Raw genomic sequence first — 16609 nt, 5'->3', positions numbered from 1 at the left:
TCGTAACGTTTATCGAGATGTTTATACGAAACAAATTCATAAGTTGAAGTTATCCATGTTATTACCTGCTTTGTTCTCTGGGGGTAAAATTGTTAAGTATTAACACTGCGAGGGTTTCACTGCCGGAAAGTATCTGTGGTAGCACTGATAGGTACATTTTTGTGTGAGGTTGTTGTAACTGTGTATAACTATTCGAACTTCAAGTGCTTTTAGGATGGGGGTGGGGGTCCTCTGTGATGTAACTGTGCTTAAAAATGGCGAAGGAGTTTTGCCTTTTAAGGGGCTGTATGGGGATATTCGTCCAAGTAAGTGATCTGTATTTCCGATTTTAAAGTAAAGACAATGAAAAAGTCTATATTTTCACTCGTCAAGTTTAGTATTAAAGAATTGTGATAAATCTTTACAATTCGTTGCTCAGTTATGTACATCGCCTTTGCTCGCATAATGCCTTGACGTAATAATATTTTGTTAACAGGCGTCTGTATTTGTTATATATATAGACGTCTGTAATTGCACTAGCGATTTTGAGAGGAAGTATTTTCTCATTTCTATACTCGTTAGGTTAGTTTTTGGAAACGTAGCTGTGGTTACCTTACCAGAAAGAAACTGTCAAATTAAAGCTTCACCCCCCAAACGTAGGTATTTGTGGAACTTGTACGTGCACAAAAATGTGTTTCGATACTTCCTGAGCAATGCATTTGCCTACCAGCCATTTTCTTTCATAACCAAAATTTGCTTAGGAGCTTGTGCCTAGTGTTTAGATAGCATGGTTTTAAGTATGTATACATTTCCCTGTTTTCTGACATGGTAAAAACTTTAAACACCCTACAAGTCTAAGATCACATGGGGAATCCAAAGCATAAACAAATTTTTGATTTAAAGTCATTGGTGTATACCATTGCTGTTGAGCATAAACTATTTTGTAAATTACAGTTATTACCCATTTCACAGACTAAGTGGCTGATTATGACTTTTGTATTTCAGGTACGCAAGGTCCATGTGTCTGCAGTTGTTGCATCTGAAGCTGGGCAGAGGCTGAAGAAGTTTGACATTTACCGATGGAACCCAGATAAACCTGAGGAGAAACCTCAGATGCAGCAGTACTCTGTAGATCTGAACACGTGAGAATTAACCACACCTTGTATAGCATTGTATCATTGAAAAGTCTGTGTTGGGCTACAATCTTCCATGTAAATATTTGGTTTTATAATAATTATATCAAATAATACAAATGAATCTGTATTTTTACTATCTCGGAGAAGCATTGAAATGGTTTGATGTCAACAAAAGTCAGTTCCTGCCAATGTGTATAACTTTGGAACTTAAATAAATTTATGACAAAGAACAGCAGATTCATATTTTTATTAACATACTTGAAGACACATTCATACCATTCCAGATGTGGGCCCATGATTTTGGATGCACTTATTAAAATAAAGAATGAAGTGGATCCTACGCTTACTTTCCGGCGTTCATGTCGAGAGGGTATCTGTGGTTCATGTGCTATGAACATTGGTGGTGTAAACACACTGGCTTGCATCAGGTAAATGCATCAGTTTTTTTAAAATAATACTAAAAATGTAGTAAGGAAATCTCTGTTTATTCATAATATAAAATTTTGGCATGTGGGATTTAATACATGATATTTGTCTCCATCTCAGAAGTTAAAACATATCGTTGCAGTCTCTTCACACAAATTGAAGTTACTCAAGTCAAAATTCTTTGTAAGAAGAACATATGAACCAGTTTTGTTTTATAGCGGAAATATTCCTCAATTTACTTTCATTCCTGTACATTGAACTGATAATATAATGTTTTAATAAAATAATTTTTTTCAAGCATACAATGTCCTTATTGGTAGAATTAAATATCACTGTATTTTTGCATTATAGCAAAATAGACACCAATCTTAGCAAGTCTAGCAAGATCTACCCATTGCCACATATGTATGTTATAAAGGACCTGGTTCCTGACATGAATAACTTCTATACCCAGTATCATTCTATCCAGCCATGGCTTCAGCGCAAGGATGAAAAAAAGACTGGAAATCGGCAGTACCTCCAATCAATTGATGACCGCAAGAAACTGGCAAGTTTAAGAATCTTGGCGTTTTGAGTCTGGTGTTAACTGCAAGTTTACAAGTTAAAGCCATTACATTTGTACCATTGTTGCAAAACTAGAAACACAGAAAATTTATCTCATATGGATAATGAAGTTCCTTGCAGCTGAATGAATATCTATAAAAAAAAATTGAGGCAGAAAACCTGCAGCTCATTAATTGTTTATAATGAAGTGTTTTGATTTTTACTTCCATCAATAATTATACTGCAGAATGTAAGAACGGCTTATGTGTGCATTTATTCAAAACAGAATTTGACGTGTTACTATTTTAGGATGGTCTGTACGAATGCATCCTCTGTGCATGCTGTAGTACATCATGCCCATCCTACTGGTGGAATGGAGATAAATATCTAGGACCAGCTGTTCTCATGCAGGTGAGTCGTACTTACATGCAAATGAGGTAGTTATTTCAAAAGAATGGAAGACTAACTTATGGGAACAGGGTCTTTCTTGAGAAACTGATAAGTGCTCAACTGGTCATGATCTTGTAACAGTTCATAATAATGGAATGGGACACTAAGAATCAACACTTTGCCTTGAAAAAATTTAATCTACTAGTGACATAGGTTATATACAGGTTTTTACATTCCTGTGCCAGCTTATCTTAGCAGTTAAAAACTACAGATCAATTATTCATTTACTAGTAAATACCAATATAAATATAGATTTGTGTAAGAGAAGTTTCATAACTAAGGATAATTTGGTGCAAAGAAAGATGTGATGGAAGTTCGTTTTTCAGGCTTATCGGTGGATCATTGACTCGCGTGATGAAGCAACAGAAGCGAGGCTTGGCAAACTGAAAGATCCATTTTCTGTATACCGTTGCCACACAATTATGAACTGCACCCGAACTTGTCCGAAGGTCAGTAACTAGAAAAATTGGTATGTCCAATTTTCCATACAAGTTTTAAGTGAATTTTCATCATACAAGTCTTCATTTAATCTTACATTGTCTGTTACTCAATAGTGTATTTTAAGAATGCACACACATGACCTAAACAGGTATGTTATTCTTGTATGCAAATATAGAATGTATTTATTTATATTACATTTTTGTAGTATTTTAATTGTTTTATTTTCTTTTATAGGGTTTGAATCCTGGAAAAGCTATTGCTGAAATCAAAAAACTTCTATCAGGAATTGCAAAGAAGGATGCTCCAGATTTAAATACAGCTGCTTTGCAGAATTAACTGCATACTTCTTCATTGTAATGCAATCATACCTTCATATTTATTCATTACAATGAAGTAAGAAAGTGTAGAACAGTACCTGGATAATAAACTGATGTGCACATTTGTCTTGATAGATATGTACTTCTAAACAGAGTAGTTTCGTGTGAACATAAAAGGGTATAATAAGCACTTGTTGCATTGAATCTTGATCTAGAAATATTCTGTAATTAATAAAATGTTTTGTAGAGATTAGATTTGAGTTTTTCATTTACAGTAGTGAATGTAGTATTGGATGTTCATAAAATATATTCCTACTATACATTTGTAATTATGTGAAGTATACCAGCAGCCAGGACATCATGTCTGCTCTATATCTCATAATGTAACAAGCTGGAATGAAACTAGGGATGCTTTACAAACTGAAGAGAAGTATTGTCCCTTCAGACATCTCATCTGTTCAGTTTCAGTTTGTTTTATCCTGGGTTTGTATTCTGATACATTATATTGATTATTTACTTGTTTTTTCATGTGATATAGTTATAGTTATTCTTAATTTGTCATGGACAGAGGAATTTTCACCAGGGACAGTCAGTGTGGGCTATTGATGGTCTTTATTTTGGATTCTTTCTGAGGTTCTGATTTTGTTACAAGTTCCAGGATCTGCAATGATTAGATGCATCTTTCAGGCAGCAGCCCACATGAGTCAACTGTTCATGAATCTGAAAGTGAGAATTGCAAACTACATGCTGCCAACATATGCTCTACTGACTCCTCTACACATCAGCATGGCCTTATATCTAATCACATACTAAACTGTGTGACCCAAATCTTTGTATATATTTCATATTTCCTCCATGCTTTTAAGTTTAATATTTTTTAGTCTGATTTAAGTACTGTAATAGATTCCATCCACTACTATGGCAATTCTTGTTTGAAATAGAATGAGTTTGTGGCTCTTTGAACATAATGTGTTTGTTATAATTAGATCACTTCTGAAATAATTTGATGGGTGTATGAGGGGTGTAATACTTTGTAGTATGGTAGAAGTTTACCAACGTTTTAGAAGTCGTTGCTGCCTCTAGCGTCAAGTCTCGTTGCAAAAGAACCTCTACTAGACATCACAGCTTTACAACATAACCTATATTGAATGATGAAGATTTGTTAGTAGGAATCTCAAATACCGACATATCTACAGTTGTCATATCACGTAGTTGTATTAATCATTTCTGATGAATAAATGGTGGGGCATGCTTGACGCAAAGTTTTCAAACAGTTGTACTGAGTTGCACATCGGTGTTGTATTTCGTCTTAGTAATGTTGGTCTAATATATACGTGACGTCATAGGCGAAATGTGCTGCCAACGTTTAACATTTGAGTTACCGATCTGTATGTTGGTATTTTCTATGATATTGTGTGCATGTTGGTGGCAATATAAAAGTGAAGACCGTAATGTTTTGTGTTTTTGGTTGGTGTAAAATGGTTTGGAGATGTTGAGTAATATGTAAGTGAAACTGTGTGGTAAACTAGTAAATATTCATATCAGATGTGGCAGATTATTTCTGTTATCACACACTGGCTATTTGAATACTGGAATACACGCCGGAAAGGATACGAAGAAGAACATGGGAGGCTACTTCGCCGCAGAAGGTTATTGATGTTGCGTCTTTTGCGACAACGGCGTAGGAGAAATGTGGTAAAATCTTGTTGGGCTTATCCTACAACAGGACGATTTTGGGAAGAAGTTGTGCCAACATACAGCGACATCAGCTTCCTGAAACATTTTGGCATTGGTCGTGAAACATTTCAATGTCTTGTCGACGAACTGTACGTGGATTTAGTTAGAGAAAATACAAACATGAGACGATCAATTCCGGTAGATAAGAGAATTGCTGTAGCACTTACAGTCTTGAAGAACAGTGACGATTTTCTTTCGGTTGCCAAACACTTTGGAATTGGAAAGAGTACAGTACATCTGATTTTGAAAGAATTCAGTAGTGCTGTGTGTAAAACTTTGTATGACAAAATTGTGACATTTCCTGCTACAGTGACGGAAAGGGAAGAAATTGTGAATGCGTTCAGCAATACATGGCATTTTCCTGGATGCATGGGTGCATTGGGAACTTCACATATTCCAATTTTGTCACCATCACTGTCTTCAAGTAGTTATTTAAACAAGGAGGGATACCATTCAATAGTGCTTCTTGTTGTTGTAGATCATCAGTATACATTTAGGTAAGTCATTGTATTGCACTTGTATGAATGCTGAAATTCTGCAGAATATGTCACTGTGCATCAATGTCAGTACTCACAAAATAGAGCCACATGCTGCTTGCAGTTTCTGACAAGTTTTTCAGTATTTCTTGGAAGTTATGGTACAGTGAGCAAAATTGCAGCTGTGTTTTATCAGTCATCTGCACTCTCAACTCTGATTTGTTTTACTCCTTTAAGGAAAATTATTTGCAAGGTGTAAGTTGACACAACAATTAAAAACATTTTCCCTTGAAATTACTGTATTTGGATTCTCATAACAGTTAAGGAAATCAACACAACTGACTCATGTTAGAGAAGTTATTTTCATTTAAAAATCTTTTAAGATGTTCGGATAATCCACGTCAACAAGGAGTGCGAAATCAGTTTTCATCTTTCAAATGTTGGAACATATCATCTTTTTGATTCCAGTAACATTGATATTTCTTCCTTTATTTCCACACTCCTGAGGATTTTACCCAACTTCAGCTGTTGAACATTGGAGTGCTATATATATTAGTATATTTAACATCAGTATCTTGCAGCAGGGTTATGAAGTGGCTAATTCAGATATCTCCCTTATATGAAATTCAAGTTTTGTCCTTGGTGTGGTAGTTACAATTTTCATTTGTTGAGAGGGTACTAAATTATATTTTTATTAGTTGGGAGCTGTGATGAAGGAACTTTGTCAGTTTTCCAAGACTGATGTCAAAATTTTACATTGAATTCAACCCTGGCCATTTCGTCATACATCACTTCCAATTCACAATTCATGATCGTCACTGAAAATTTATTGTATACAATTTATTCACTTCTAGTAAATAAGGGTTGAAGGATTACCATTTATTATGGTGTTTTCAGGTATGCTGATGTGGGACAACCAGGCGGAATGAATGATGCAGAAATATTCCTGAAAAGTGAATTATATAACTTTCTTTGTAGAGAGGTGCTACCAGAAGAATTTCACTTAATTGCAGGTTCATCATTTCCTCTACGAAAGTGGCTTATGACACCTTTTCCATCTAATGAATCAAAAGATTCAATGCAGAAAAGATATGATTACCATTTACAAAAAGCCACCACACCTGTAGAGATAGCATTTGGTCACTTAAGAGGACGTTGGAAAATCTTATTTAAACGATGTGACTTGCAACTGGACAATATGATCAATATTGTTAAGACTTGTTTGGTTCTTCACAACCTCTGTGAAAGCAATGGAGACCATTATTTTGATTCGTGGGATGAAAATGTTTGTGAAGAAAGGAAAACATTTGTACAGCCATTACACGTGGAGAATCTGACAGATCGTTCTCAAGAAGGATTTTCAAAGAGAAATGAATTGGCTATTATTCTGTATTAACTAATATGTTAACATTGATTTAAACATGTATTTTGAAGTAAGAAAGAGAAACATTAGAAGTTCATATATTGTATTTTGTTCGACCCTTTAAATGCAGTGACTGTATTGAGCTTAGAATTATAGCATTGAATTGGGTACAATTAAATGGCATGTTTATTTGTTTCTGTACATGTGTCTGTTAAAATGACCTTATTTGAATAAATTGTATTGCAATGAACATTTTATAGAAGATTTGAGAACAAAGTAGTTATTTGTGTAAAATCTATTTATGTTATGCTTGTTTTAGCATTTTAAAATGCAAGCTGTTACAAAAAACTTAAGAAAATGTACTTGACTATCATTTAAAACCTGAGTCTTTTGTTCACATCCTCATGCTGTGTTCTCTACTTCACTCTAAATTTCTTCTTCATGATATTTGTGCTTATACAACTATAGAGGAGATATCTATTGAACAACAGTAGAAGTAGAAGTTTTATTACATCCTTAATTCTGTGAGTACTTATCAGTATACGTTTTATCATTGTTTAATTGTTTAATTTGACAAATGTGTGTCCAACCTGTCATGCTCATTTTCAGATGTATTATATTGTTTCCAGCTGTAAAAAAATGTTGGCCATTATGAATTGTCCAGTTTTGCTGAAATTATTGGTACTGTTATGTAATTTTACTGTAATGTGCATCATGGTATATTCAGTTATGAAGTTGAAATGGTTTTGCCCCAAAGCATTTACTTCAGTCAACTGCTTTCTTTCAGCATTCTACTTTACTATGATAAAACAAAGTTTTTTCTTATTATTACTTATTTGTTCCTGTATTTGATATCTGAAGTTCACAGAGCAGTTAACATGTTGAATGTCTTGTGTATTATGGTTCTATTTGAGTATCTCACAGCAGTGAGTATGAAGATTACAGTCTTCTGGGTTGTAGCATTGAGTGGTTTTGTAGATGTTTGGTAAACTTCTACCAGACTAAATGGTGCTGCAACTGTGGAAACAGTCATCTTATGATGCTATGTAATCTCAGGTGTGGTTACTATCAGGTTAAGAGGAACTCATTGCAACATACTACATTTTTGTTTAGGGCAGGTAACGCAGAAGCCCATACTCCATTTTCTCTCATTGTGTTGTGCTCAAAGCTTTTGGCTATATATTTTTACCCGACCAGATATCCAGCAGCTGAATTAAATTTACACCCTTACATCATATTTCCATAAGATTCATTTCAATATTGCCTCCCCCAGGAGATAAAATAAAATGCCAATTCAATATTAACAAAGGTTAAAACACTCATAAAGAACAGTACAGGTAGTAAAAGTACAATTATTGTGAAACAATATGAATAATGCCTTTCTCTTCTTTAATTACTAAATCAGGATGTGCTGATGAGAAACAATATCCATACTCAATTCATGAGATGCAAGGAAAGGGTTTTCGCACCACATAAATGCCTCGTTTATTTGGGTAAGATGATTATTGCTAACAAATTACGATAATAGGAACCAACTAGACACTTCTAAACAATGTTTTCTAGAACATTGCATTAAACGTTGATGAACTGTAATTGTCGCGCTGCGACCGCTTTAACCCGAAAAGGTTCTTGGTTATTGAATATGAGTGTGGGTAACATGGGCGTTCCGAACGAAAGAAAGTATTTGCAATGACTGGACGCTTTCGGTCCATGAATAAGAAGAAAAAATTAAAACATTAATTGTTACTCGTAGTAATAGCCAGAAAGTTCCTTCAGTGTACGTTTTTACGTTGCTTTATGGCGGGAAATAATGTGTTCCGAATTGAAGGTAGAGAAATAAATTGAGGGCCAACTAACCTTGTATAAGTTGGTAGTTGTGCTGCATGTGAAAAGTATAGGAGGTAGTTTGGCGCGATAATTATTTCAATTATATATTGCAAATGTGAAGAAGTGTTCACTGTATGCAGGTCTTTGAATTGCTGTTGTTGTAATACTACTTTTGTCGTGTCTTCAAATCTGCTTAAATAAAGCATAAGGCCACTGTGGGAAAATAGTGAAGTGTAACCTAACATGAAAGCAAAGGTTAATATGTCTTACAGAGAGATTTTATTCTGGAGAGTAGCAGCAGCTTTATTTTGGGGCTTTGTTCTACAAGCTGTGTTTTTAATTGCGTTCGTGCTCGTAGTGAATTTTAACCTTTGGCATCCCATCGCGTGGATTCAACAGTCATTAGCCTTCAGTGTGTCATTGAGAACTTGGCTATACTTGGTTCCTCTTGGTCTGGTAATTTGTACACAAGGTATAGTGTGTGGCAAAGATTTTCTTGTGGTGAACAGGTACTGTGGTACTCGATTTGCTGTTTGCTGTAGTATGTTCTCACCTCATACATTGATCATAGGTACTTCGTACAGTGTTATTGGTGGACTTATCACATGGATTTATTTATCTCTGCTTGGAGGAAAGTATGGGAAGATGCTTGATGTATGCAGTAGTGATGACAAGAAGACCTGCCTAATTGAAGGATACTTATTTCTAATATTAAACGGTTTCTGGATAGGTATTTATTTTTTTGTACATGACCATGTTTTTGGGCTTAAGGCTCTGTTGTTCCCAATAATTCAGCAGCTGAAGTTCTTGCAGGTAAAATCAGAACTGCAACCACTTATGAAACAAGCAATGATTGATGCTGTTTCACCAACCATGTATTTTGTTATAATGTATTACTGGTATGGAGGAGCTGTTCGAGGTTATGTTAGTGACTTCTTGAACTGTAATATAGAAGAGACATCCCAAGGGACAATATTTAGACTGATGAATGTGTCCCTGTTATTCTATTCATGGTTTTTTAATAGTACTTTTATTTTTGCCATATATACCATGAAGCTCATGTTTCAAGTAAACTTGACTGAACACGTTGTCTTTCCAGTGACACCTGTGTTTGGAAATACTGATTGTCTTACATTGCATCAGAGTTTGGCTCTGACAGACATTCCTATTATATGTTACTTGGGTTTCCTTGATCTTAAGATTTTGGCTGAGAAGGACCATGGCAGAAGAGAAGAGTTGTTTGCATTAAGTCATCCTGGTGGACATCCTTATAATTGGAATGCTGTAGTAGAAGAAAGTTTGAAGGTTATAACAAAATTCACAGAAGATTTAAATCAAACAAATATTGAAGCACAATCTACACCAGAAAACAAAGAGCATTGCATCCCCAAAGATTATTTTCCTTCAAAAGATCCTGCAGTTATTCCAGCTGGACACCATACCACTTCCATATCTAGGATGAGAAATATGTCTTTGAGAATTCAGAATGCGCCTGATATATCACTCTACCAATCTCCATCAAATAGTGCCCAATTCCAGTCACCCCCAGTCAGCATCTCACAGGAATCCATAACTAGGGTTCTGAAGGTGTATGCCAGTCGGGCTGTGGGTGTGTTATGCAGGAAGCCTGGCATTTTCTTCGTATTTGGTGAACTTCCTGATGCTAAGGTGAGATACCACCTGGCTCAGTGCCAACCAGTGATCTGGGCCATTCAGGGTTTGTCTCGCCTGGCAGCGTCTTCTTTCAAAGAAGACCATTATGGGGTTGTGCAGAAGGACTTGCCAGCCATCATCACAGCCCTGTTTCAGCTGAAACAGGCTATGGACAAACTACAGAAGATTGGAAATTATAAGAGGTCTCAAAAAGTTGAGCATTATGATATGAAAATGAAGGCTGCTTTGCAATCTGCTGTGAAGCAGAGTCTGTACTGTATCTGTGTTACTTTTGGTGACTATGTGAAAGAACTGCCATTAAGAAAAGACGTTTTACAGCAACTTCATAATTTCTTGATGTTTAGAGAAGGGTGACTTTTCATTTTGGAAAAACAGTGGATAAGAGCTTTGTAGATGATAATATTGTATGCAGTAAAGACTGTTCTTTTTTGCAATTATTGTGCGAGTACTTTTTGTGCACAGGAGTCACTAACCTTGCACAGCAAAATCTTGTGAGTGGAGCAGTCTGTTGTACATGTCTCATTGTAATGGTGTGTGCTGTTGGAGAGTTGGATGTAGCCCGCAAATAACGGATGTTTTTGGAACAGAGATAACATATATCTCAAGTCATTCTCCTTGCCTATCATAATTTTTAATCCTTGCTGTAATCAACCCACAAGTTTTGGCTGTGTGAGACTTAGTGCATGTGCCAAAATTAGTGTGCTGGTGAATACACGAATGTATTATGATTAATCAGATAATGAAATGTCTAGGAAGTCATTACATGTTATTGTTTAAGTTTTCGCATGAAAATGAATTGGAATATGTCTACCAAATATGCATGGCTCAACAAATCAAACTAATTACTGCTTATCTGTTTTCTCTGTTGTGCTGAATGTTCAGTCATGTGTTAAGTGAATTTTTATTTAGCTGGTGAATTAGGTTACATTTGTTGACCATGAGTGAAGTGTCTATTGTTGCTGCTATTATTATTATTACCACCACCACCATCATTACATTATGTACATATCTGAAAAAAATGTTCTTGTCACAGGCAGTGAGTACAGCATTATCGTTAGTATAAATGTATGGGTTTAGAGATTTTCAGTAAGCATGAATTAATCAAGTAGATTTAAATTGTTTTTCTGGAACTTAGATTGTGTGCAGTGTGTGTATCATTGTATTTCCTGGTGAAAAGTATTTGTATCTGATGAGTATCAGCATAATTTGAGTTGTGAACTAATCAGACATTTTCTGACCCTTGTCCTTCAGGTTGGATACCTCAAATGTATAGTTTCCTTATGCCAAGGTTTAGGGGTTTTATAGAGTATGCTGCAATAATCTGACATATTTTGAAACACACTAACACAGAAGGAAATACTTTAGTCATAAAAAGTGGATTACACAAGTCAGTAATATATTTAAGCATTTTAGTCTTCTAACATTAATTATTTTGAAAATGCCTTGAAAGTGACCTCCATTGTATTGTAAGCATTCCTGCATTTTTGCGTGCGGATTATTTTTCTTGGCATTTCTGTATTGTCTGAAATAAATGTTTATTTACATTAGATGTCACTAGTTCCATTCACACCTCTGAAGTTCACTGACATCAGTGCTCATGAAGATCAGTTCATTGGTTCTGAAGGTATTAGGGAGGATATGTGTGCATAGACACACATGGATGTGAGTCCATATGTTTATCCTCTCATATAAAATAATAAGGGCTAACACTTATAAAGAAGAATTAACATCACACACACAGATGCAAATCTTCAGATGTTCAGTAATAAGTGGATTGAGCGATTCTTGGTTTACTTCACAACTCATTATCATCTTAGGATTTGTAATTTTGAATGTGAAGTGTTTGTGACCATTACAACACACAGAAGGAATTGATCGTGACTTGTTTTAAGGTGCAAAATCCTTGTATGTCTTGAGTAAAATGCTCCTGGGATCTTCCAAATACAAATGGTGTGTGCTAACCACTCAACTTCAGTGTTTAATATTAAGTGGATTAATCATTATTTCAGTTGTAGTTTAGTGTTTTACAATATCTCAGCCATAAGGCATTTGCTTGGTGGAACTAAAAACAGTGGTGTTTGAGCCAACTTGCTCAGTATATAAGTGTATCAAATGGTATGAGCTGAAGAATTTAGGAACAGATTTAATTGGTCAAGCCATATGAAACTGTCCTTAAATAATAGTGCAACTGTTTCTTACTTTAATGATAATTTCCATCTGCACAGGTCATGCAGCATAGGACAGGAAGACATATTGGGATTGATGTGGAAGGATCAGTTATGACCTGTTTCAAGATACTATCCCAGCATTTGATTGGAGGAACCAAAGAAATCTATAAGAAACCTCAGTCAAGGGACTCAGTTTCTGGACAAAAAGGAGACCTGGAACCAAAATATGAAGTAAGGTTTTCCTCACCTAACTGAAATGTTTGGTTCAACAGAATTTAATTTGTTATTAGACAGAGATATGGGAAGGTTTGGTAGGGGTGGAAATTTTTACCTCAGGCTTGAACTTCAAAAGAAATCATAGAATGAAGGTAACTGTAAATAAGTGGTAGATTTGTATTTTACTTAAAATATCATGTTTACTTTAGATTTGTCTTACATCCCCTTCAATGACTGTGTCACACAGAGATTGTAGAACAATTTACCTTGTAACAATTCCCAACCTGTGATCTGACAGCTTTGGAGTTTAGGTATGTAATCCCTTAATTGTCTTTCTGATGCAATCAAGTCCCCATGTCTTCCGAGAAAAAGTCCTAGATAGGCTTGTGCTAGTTCAAAGTCCTTATTACTAATCAACATTGACTCAATAAGCTTCATGAACAGTAACATAAGGTCAAATGACCCACCTCCTTCTGGGGCAAGAGAAGAGACTTCAAAGTCAATCACTGAAGGACCCATGGCTTTCAGCTTGGCAACAACTGGCTGAAAATTGTTGGTTTCAGCAGCATCACTTAGCAGCTGTGCAAAACCTGAAAGACTCTGTAGACTTGCAGGCATTCTGATGTTTGTTTCTTCTTTGTCAGTTGTTTTATTTAAGTCAAACTGAAGGTTTAGTGATGGTATGGTTGGAAGAAAGAATGGTGCTGCTTTTGGTACTTTTGGTGGTTCTTTAGGTTTGTTGCGCTTCTTTACTATATCAATATCCAGAAGGTTTTGCCACCTTGAACTCGCAACCAAAGACAATGTTACAAGGTCTTTACTGATTTGATCACAGGACTTAAACTCAGGTTCTCCATCATTGAGTTTGTCTTCCATTCCTTCCTGTTTTTCACCCATGGTTGTTGGGAGTTTTAGTAAAGGGACTTCAGTTGGCTCAGAGATTGCACGAAGTGAAACATGTGAATATAATGTTCGGTTAGACCAAAGGAACACACCAAGATAATCCACATGAGTTGTTGCCAAGAGGTCACCAGTTGGTGAAAGGCTCAGTGAAGTGCAGGCAGCATCCAGCTAAAAATAAGGGAAACGCATGTTATGAGTGGTGTTCATGATGAAATCTGTCCGAGTTATCCGTCTACCAGTATAGTTTGGAGGGATCAGGCAACTTAAGGTGAACAGAAGTCATGCACTTAAGTTTACTATTTTAATATTTTAGATAAAAGAAATATTTTTAGCATAACTACTTTACTTTATAAGGAAAGATACGATTATGGTATTACGTACCAGTGCTTGCATTTGTCTTCCATGTCCTTTGACCCAACAAATTTTCATGAAACTGGAGGTGACCCCACTTTTGTACTCTATGTTATTATCTAAAACAAAAATTAAATCAGTACAAACCTGAAAACAGTCAATAAGCTGTGCCGATGGAATGTCCCAAGTGCAGACAGTACAGTCCATAGCAGCTGTTACCAACCAGCGTGAGTCTGGACTGAACGTAGCATCGGTCAATTGTCCTTTATGCCCCTGGAATTTCCTCACAACTGTATGAGTGTCCAAATCTATGATGATAATAGTGAAATCTTCCAGAGCTGCTGCCAACATTGAACTGTCATGGTGAGGTCGAAAGAATGACACTGATTCTTCTACATCAAGCTTTGTTACTGCTGTTGAACCTTTGGGACAAAAGTAAAAACTTCACATATCTTGATTATTCATAACAAACTTACAGGTAGATTAATTCACCCTGTCAAAAGAACATGTTCTGAGGTATATCAGATGATATGTACCCTTGAGACAGAGTTTCAGGGATGCCAGATATGAATGAAAATTACAACCAATGGAAAGAGGCATCATCTTAATATTAGTCATAAAAGTCTGGTTAGGTAATATGAGTTTACTCTCTGTGCCTTTTCTTATATGTCCTTGAATATTTGTGTACATTTCTCATGTCAGTAATAGAAACATGAGCAGTGGTGGGTGAAGTTCTTCTCATAGCTGGTTATCCTATAGTATTACCAGATTCATGATGTAGGTTATCAAGACCCTGTTGAACACAATTACCAAAATAAGTCATCAGAAGAAACCTTGCAAATGGAAGGTTATGTCATGTCACTTACCTGGAGATTTAAAATGCCAGAATCTGACCAGTGCATCACTTCCACCAGTGACTGTCATCTGATTTAAGTTATCTGTAGCCACACCCCTCACAGGTCCTGTGTGGGCAGATGGGTGGCCATAGCTTCCTCTGTGAATACCAGACTGGATGTTGAACCTATCTACATGGCCTGTACTGTATCCTATCAGCACAAAGTTGCCACAGGAAGTGAGGCACAGACATGTTGCAACAATGTTCACCTTCAACTGTGATTTCTTAGCATCAAATCTTTCTGGTAATAACTTGAGCTCTCCCATCTTTAACTTGTCATATGACCACGTTGTGACGGTAGCCAAACCTAAATGAACTGCTGCGATGTTATCCCATTCCTTCTCTCTTGTTGTTTCTGATGTAAACTGCACAATTGGGGGCATCTTTAGAGGATCTCCCAAACCTTTACTTTTCTTTTTTGAGAGCTTGCGATTATATGAAGCTTGTCCAAGATTCTTATTGAAAGTTTCTGTTACAGTAGAAAATATTCGAAGTGTGGAATCCCCTCCTGCACTCAGCAAATTGTGACCGTTACTTCCATGAAATCGAACACATGAAGGTGGTGCACTGTGCCCTTCACGAATATGCAAAAGTCGTGCCCCTCCATCTGGCATGTCAAATATCCACATCTTTAATGAATTGTCTGGAGAGGAGGTGACAAAAAGGGGTTCATTTGGAAGACACTGAAGCCCAGTTACTGCATTATTATGTGCTGCCAGCAACTGACTCATTACTTTCCGTTCTTCCAAATTCCAGAATACAACATGTCCTGACAAACTACCTGAAACCAATACTGGGTGTCCATCAGTTCGAAAAGACAAACAGGTTACAAGTCCCCAGTCTTGCATAAATTCCATGACAGTTTCATCAAACTTTAGATTGTGAAGAATTATTTTACCATTAGCCAAACCAACTGCTACAACATCAATAGCTGGTGCTTGTTCCAGAACAGTGATAGCTGATGTCCAACCTTTGAAAACATAAATTTGTTTTGCTGAATGAATATTCCATAGTTGCATGATTCCTTGTTCACTACCTAACAAAACCTTATTCAAGTATGTTACAGGATGAAGTATTGTGGTTATATTAAATGTGTTATTGTCAAATGTCAGCTCCAAGTGCAACTCCTCAGACTTGACATCCCATATCTTAAGAATGTTGTTTTCGTCAACAGAAAGGAGATGAGGTCCAAAGGGCAAAAGCAGGTGCACTGGACAGGAATGTCCAACATATGTATGCTTGAGTTCTGTTCCTCGCCTCCAAGCACGAATTACATCATCACTTGCAGTGTACACGTGATAAGCGTCTGCAGCAATACATGTTACTTCACCAGAATGCAAGCCACTGACACTAAGCAATGTAAATCTTGAACAGCCGTACGTATGAAATGCTTTTCCAACACATGTTACGACCAAGTTTTCTTTTCTACAACGAATATATCGCACGACTAATGGGATATGGTTACTAACATAACCTAGAGCCCTATTGCTCATAAATATTCTACTAGATTGGGCCATTTATAGTTATCAACGCAAAAAATGTTTGCTGATACACTAAGCGACTATTCAATCAAAAATTCTTCTGCACCAGCTACTGATGAATATATCTTTCACCTGTATAAACAGACACCACAACCCGAGAATGAAAAAGTTGGTTATGTTGGTGAACATGATATGCCCTTTGTGGAATGTAAAGTGTCGCCAGATG

At 36.2% G+C, this 16609-nt stretch overlaps 4 protein-coding genes across 5 annotated transcripts; 3 read left to right on the top strand and 1 right to left on the bottom strand.

Annotated features, from left to right (window-relative positions):
- The first annotated feature begins 184 nt into the window (after positions 1-184).
- Positions 185-3545, top strand: LOC110826970 (succinate dehydrogenase [ubiquinone] iron-sulfur subunit, mitochondrial). Its single transcript, XM_022058118.2, has 7 exons — positions 185-305; positions 985-1121; positions 1400-1543; positions 1893-2088; positions 2394-2495; positions 2861-2983; positions 3210-3545. The coding sequence occupies exons 1-7, from the start codon at positions 255-257 to the stop codon at positions 3309-3311; spliced, it is 855 nt and encodes a 284-aa protein (XP_021913810.1). The 5' UTR covers positions 185-254; the 3' UTR covers positions 3312-3545.
- A 1127-nt stretch (positions 3546-4672) lies between these two features.
- On the top strand, positions 4673-7118 carry LOC110826969 (putative nuclease HARBI1). Its single transcript, XM_022058117.2, has 2 exons — positions 4673-5526; positions 6403-7118. Exons 1-2 carry the CDS (start codon positions 4838-4840, stop codon positions 6899-6901), a joined length of 1188 nt encoding a protein of 395 aa, XP_021913809.1. The 5' UTR covers positions 4673-4837; the 3' UTR covers positions 6902-7118.
- A 152-nt stretch (positions 7119-7270) lies between these two features.
- Positions 7271-11916, top strand: Ndc1 (Nuclear division cycle 1). The gene has a single exon (XM_022058137.2). It carries the CDS (start codon positions 8939-8941, stop codon positions 10721-10723), a length of 1785 nt encoding a protein of 594 aa, XP_021913829.1. The 5' UTR covers positions 7271-8938; the 3' UTR covers positions 10724-11916.
- A 990-nt stretch (positions 11917-12906) lies between these two features.
- On the bottom strand, positions 12907-16576 carry LOC110826978 (WD repeat-containing protein 36). 2 transcript variants are annotated; one of them, XM_022058136.2, is made up of 4 exons: positions 15801-16576; positions 14874-15683; positions 14155-14429; positions 12907-13824 (listed from the first exon to the last, which is right to left on the bottom strand). In XM_022058136.2, the coding sequence occupies exons 1-4, from the start codon at positions 16417-16419 to the stop codon at positions 12970-12972; spliced, it is 2559 nt and encodes an 852-aa protein (XP_021913828.1). In that variant the 5' UTR covers positions 16420-16576; the 3' UTR covers positions 12907-12969. The 2 variants fall into 2 exon arrangements, with proteins under 2 accessions (XP_021913828.1, XP_021913827.1); XM_022058135.2 differs by having other exon boundaries at positions 14874-16576.
- Between the last annotated feature and the right edge of the window lie 33 nt (positions 16577-16609).

Source organism: Zootermopsis nevadensis, unplaced genomic scaffold (assembly GCF_977971745.1).
Source record: "Zootermopsis nevadensis isolate Lab colony 2312 unplaced genomic scaffold, Znev_1.0 Znev_ptg000002l, whole genome shotgun sequence".
NCBI classification, from domain to species: domain Eukaryota; kingdom Metazoa; phylum Arthropoda; class Insecta; order Blattodea; family Termopsidae; genus Zootermopsis; species Zootermopsis nevadensis.
Note: the sequence above shows the minus strand (reverse complement) of the source record. Positions and strands in the feature narration are given on the sequence as shown.

Bases quoted from the DNA above. Each gene is read 5' to 3' on its own strand.
- LOC110826970 (XM_022058118.2), top strand. From the start codon at position 255: ATGGCGAAGGAGTTTTGCCTTTTAAGGGGCTGTATGGGGATATTCGTC. The intron at 1,544-1,892 runs GTAAATGCATCA...TTTGCATTATAG, and splicing joins AACACACTGGCTTGCATCAG to CAAAATAGACACCAATCTTA. The intron at 2,496-2,860 runs GTGAGTCGTACT...TTCGTTTTTCAG, and splicing joins GACCAGCTGTTCTCATGCAG to GCTTATCGGTGGATCATTGA.
- LOC110826969 (XM_022058117.2), top strand. From the start codon at position 4,838: ATGTGGCAGATTATTTCTGTTATCACACACTGGCTATTTGAATACTGG. The intron at 5,527-6,402 runs GTAAGTCATTGT...TGGTGTTTTCAG, and splicing joins GATCATCAGTATACATTTAG to GTATGCTGATGTGGGACAAC.
- Ndc1 (XM_022058137.2), top strand. From the start codon at position 8,939: ATGAAAGCAAAGGTTAATATGTCTTACAGAGAGATTTTATTCTGGAGA.
- LOC110826978 (XM_022058135.2), bottom strand. From the start codon at position 16,419: ATGGCCCAATCTAGTAGAATATTTATGAGCAATAGGGCTCTAGGTTAT. The intron at 14,430-14,873 runs GTAAGTGACATG...TTTGTCCCAAAG, and splicing joins CTGGCATTTTAAATCTCCAG to GTTCAACAGCAGTAACAAAG. The intron at 13,825-14,154 runs GTTTGTACTGAT...CCTTATTTTTAG, and splicing joins AGCTTATTGACTGTTTTCAG to CTGGATGCTGCCTGCACTTC.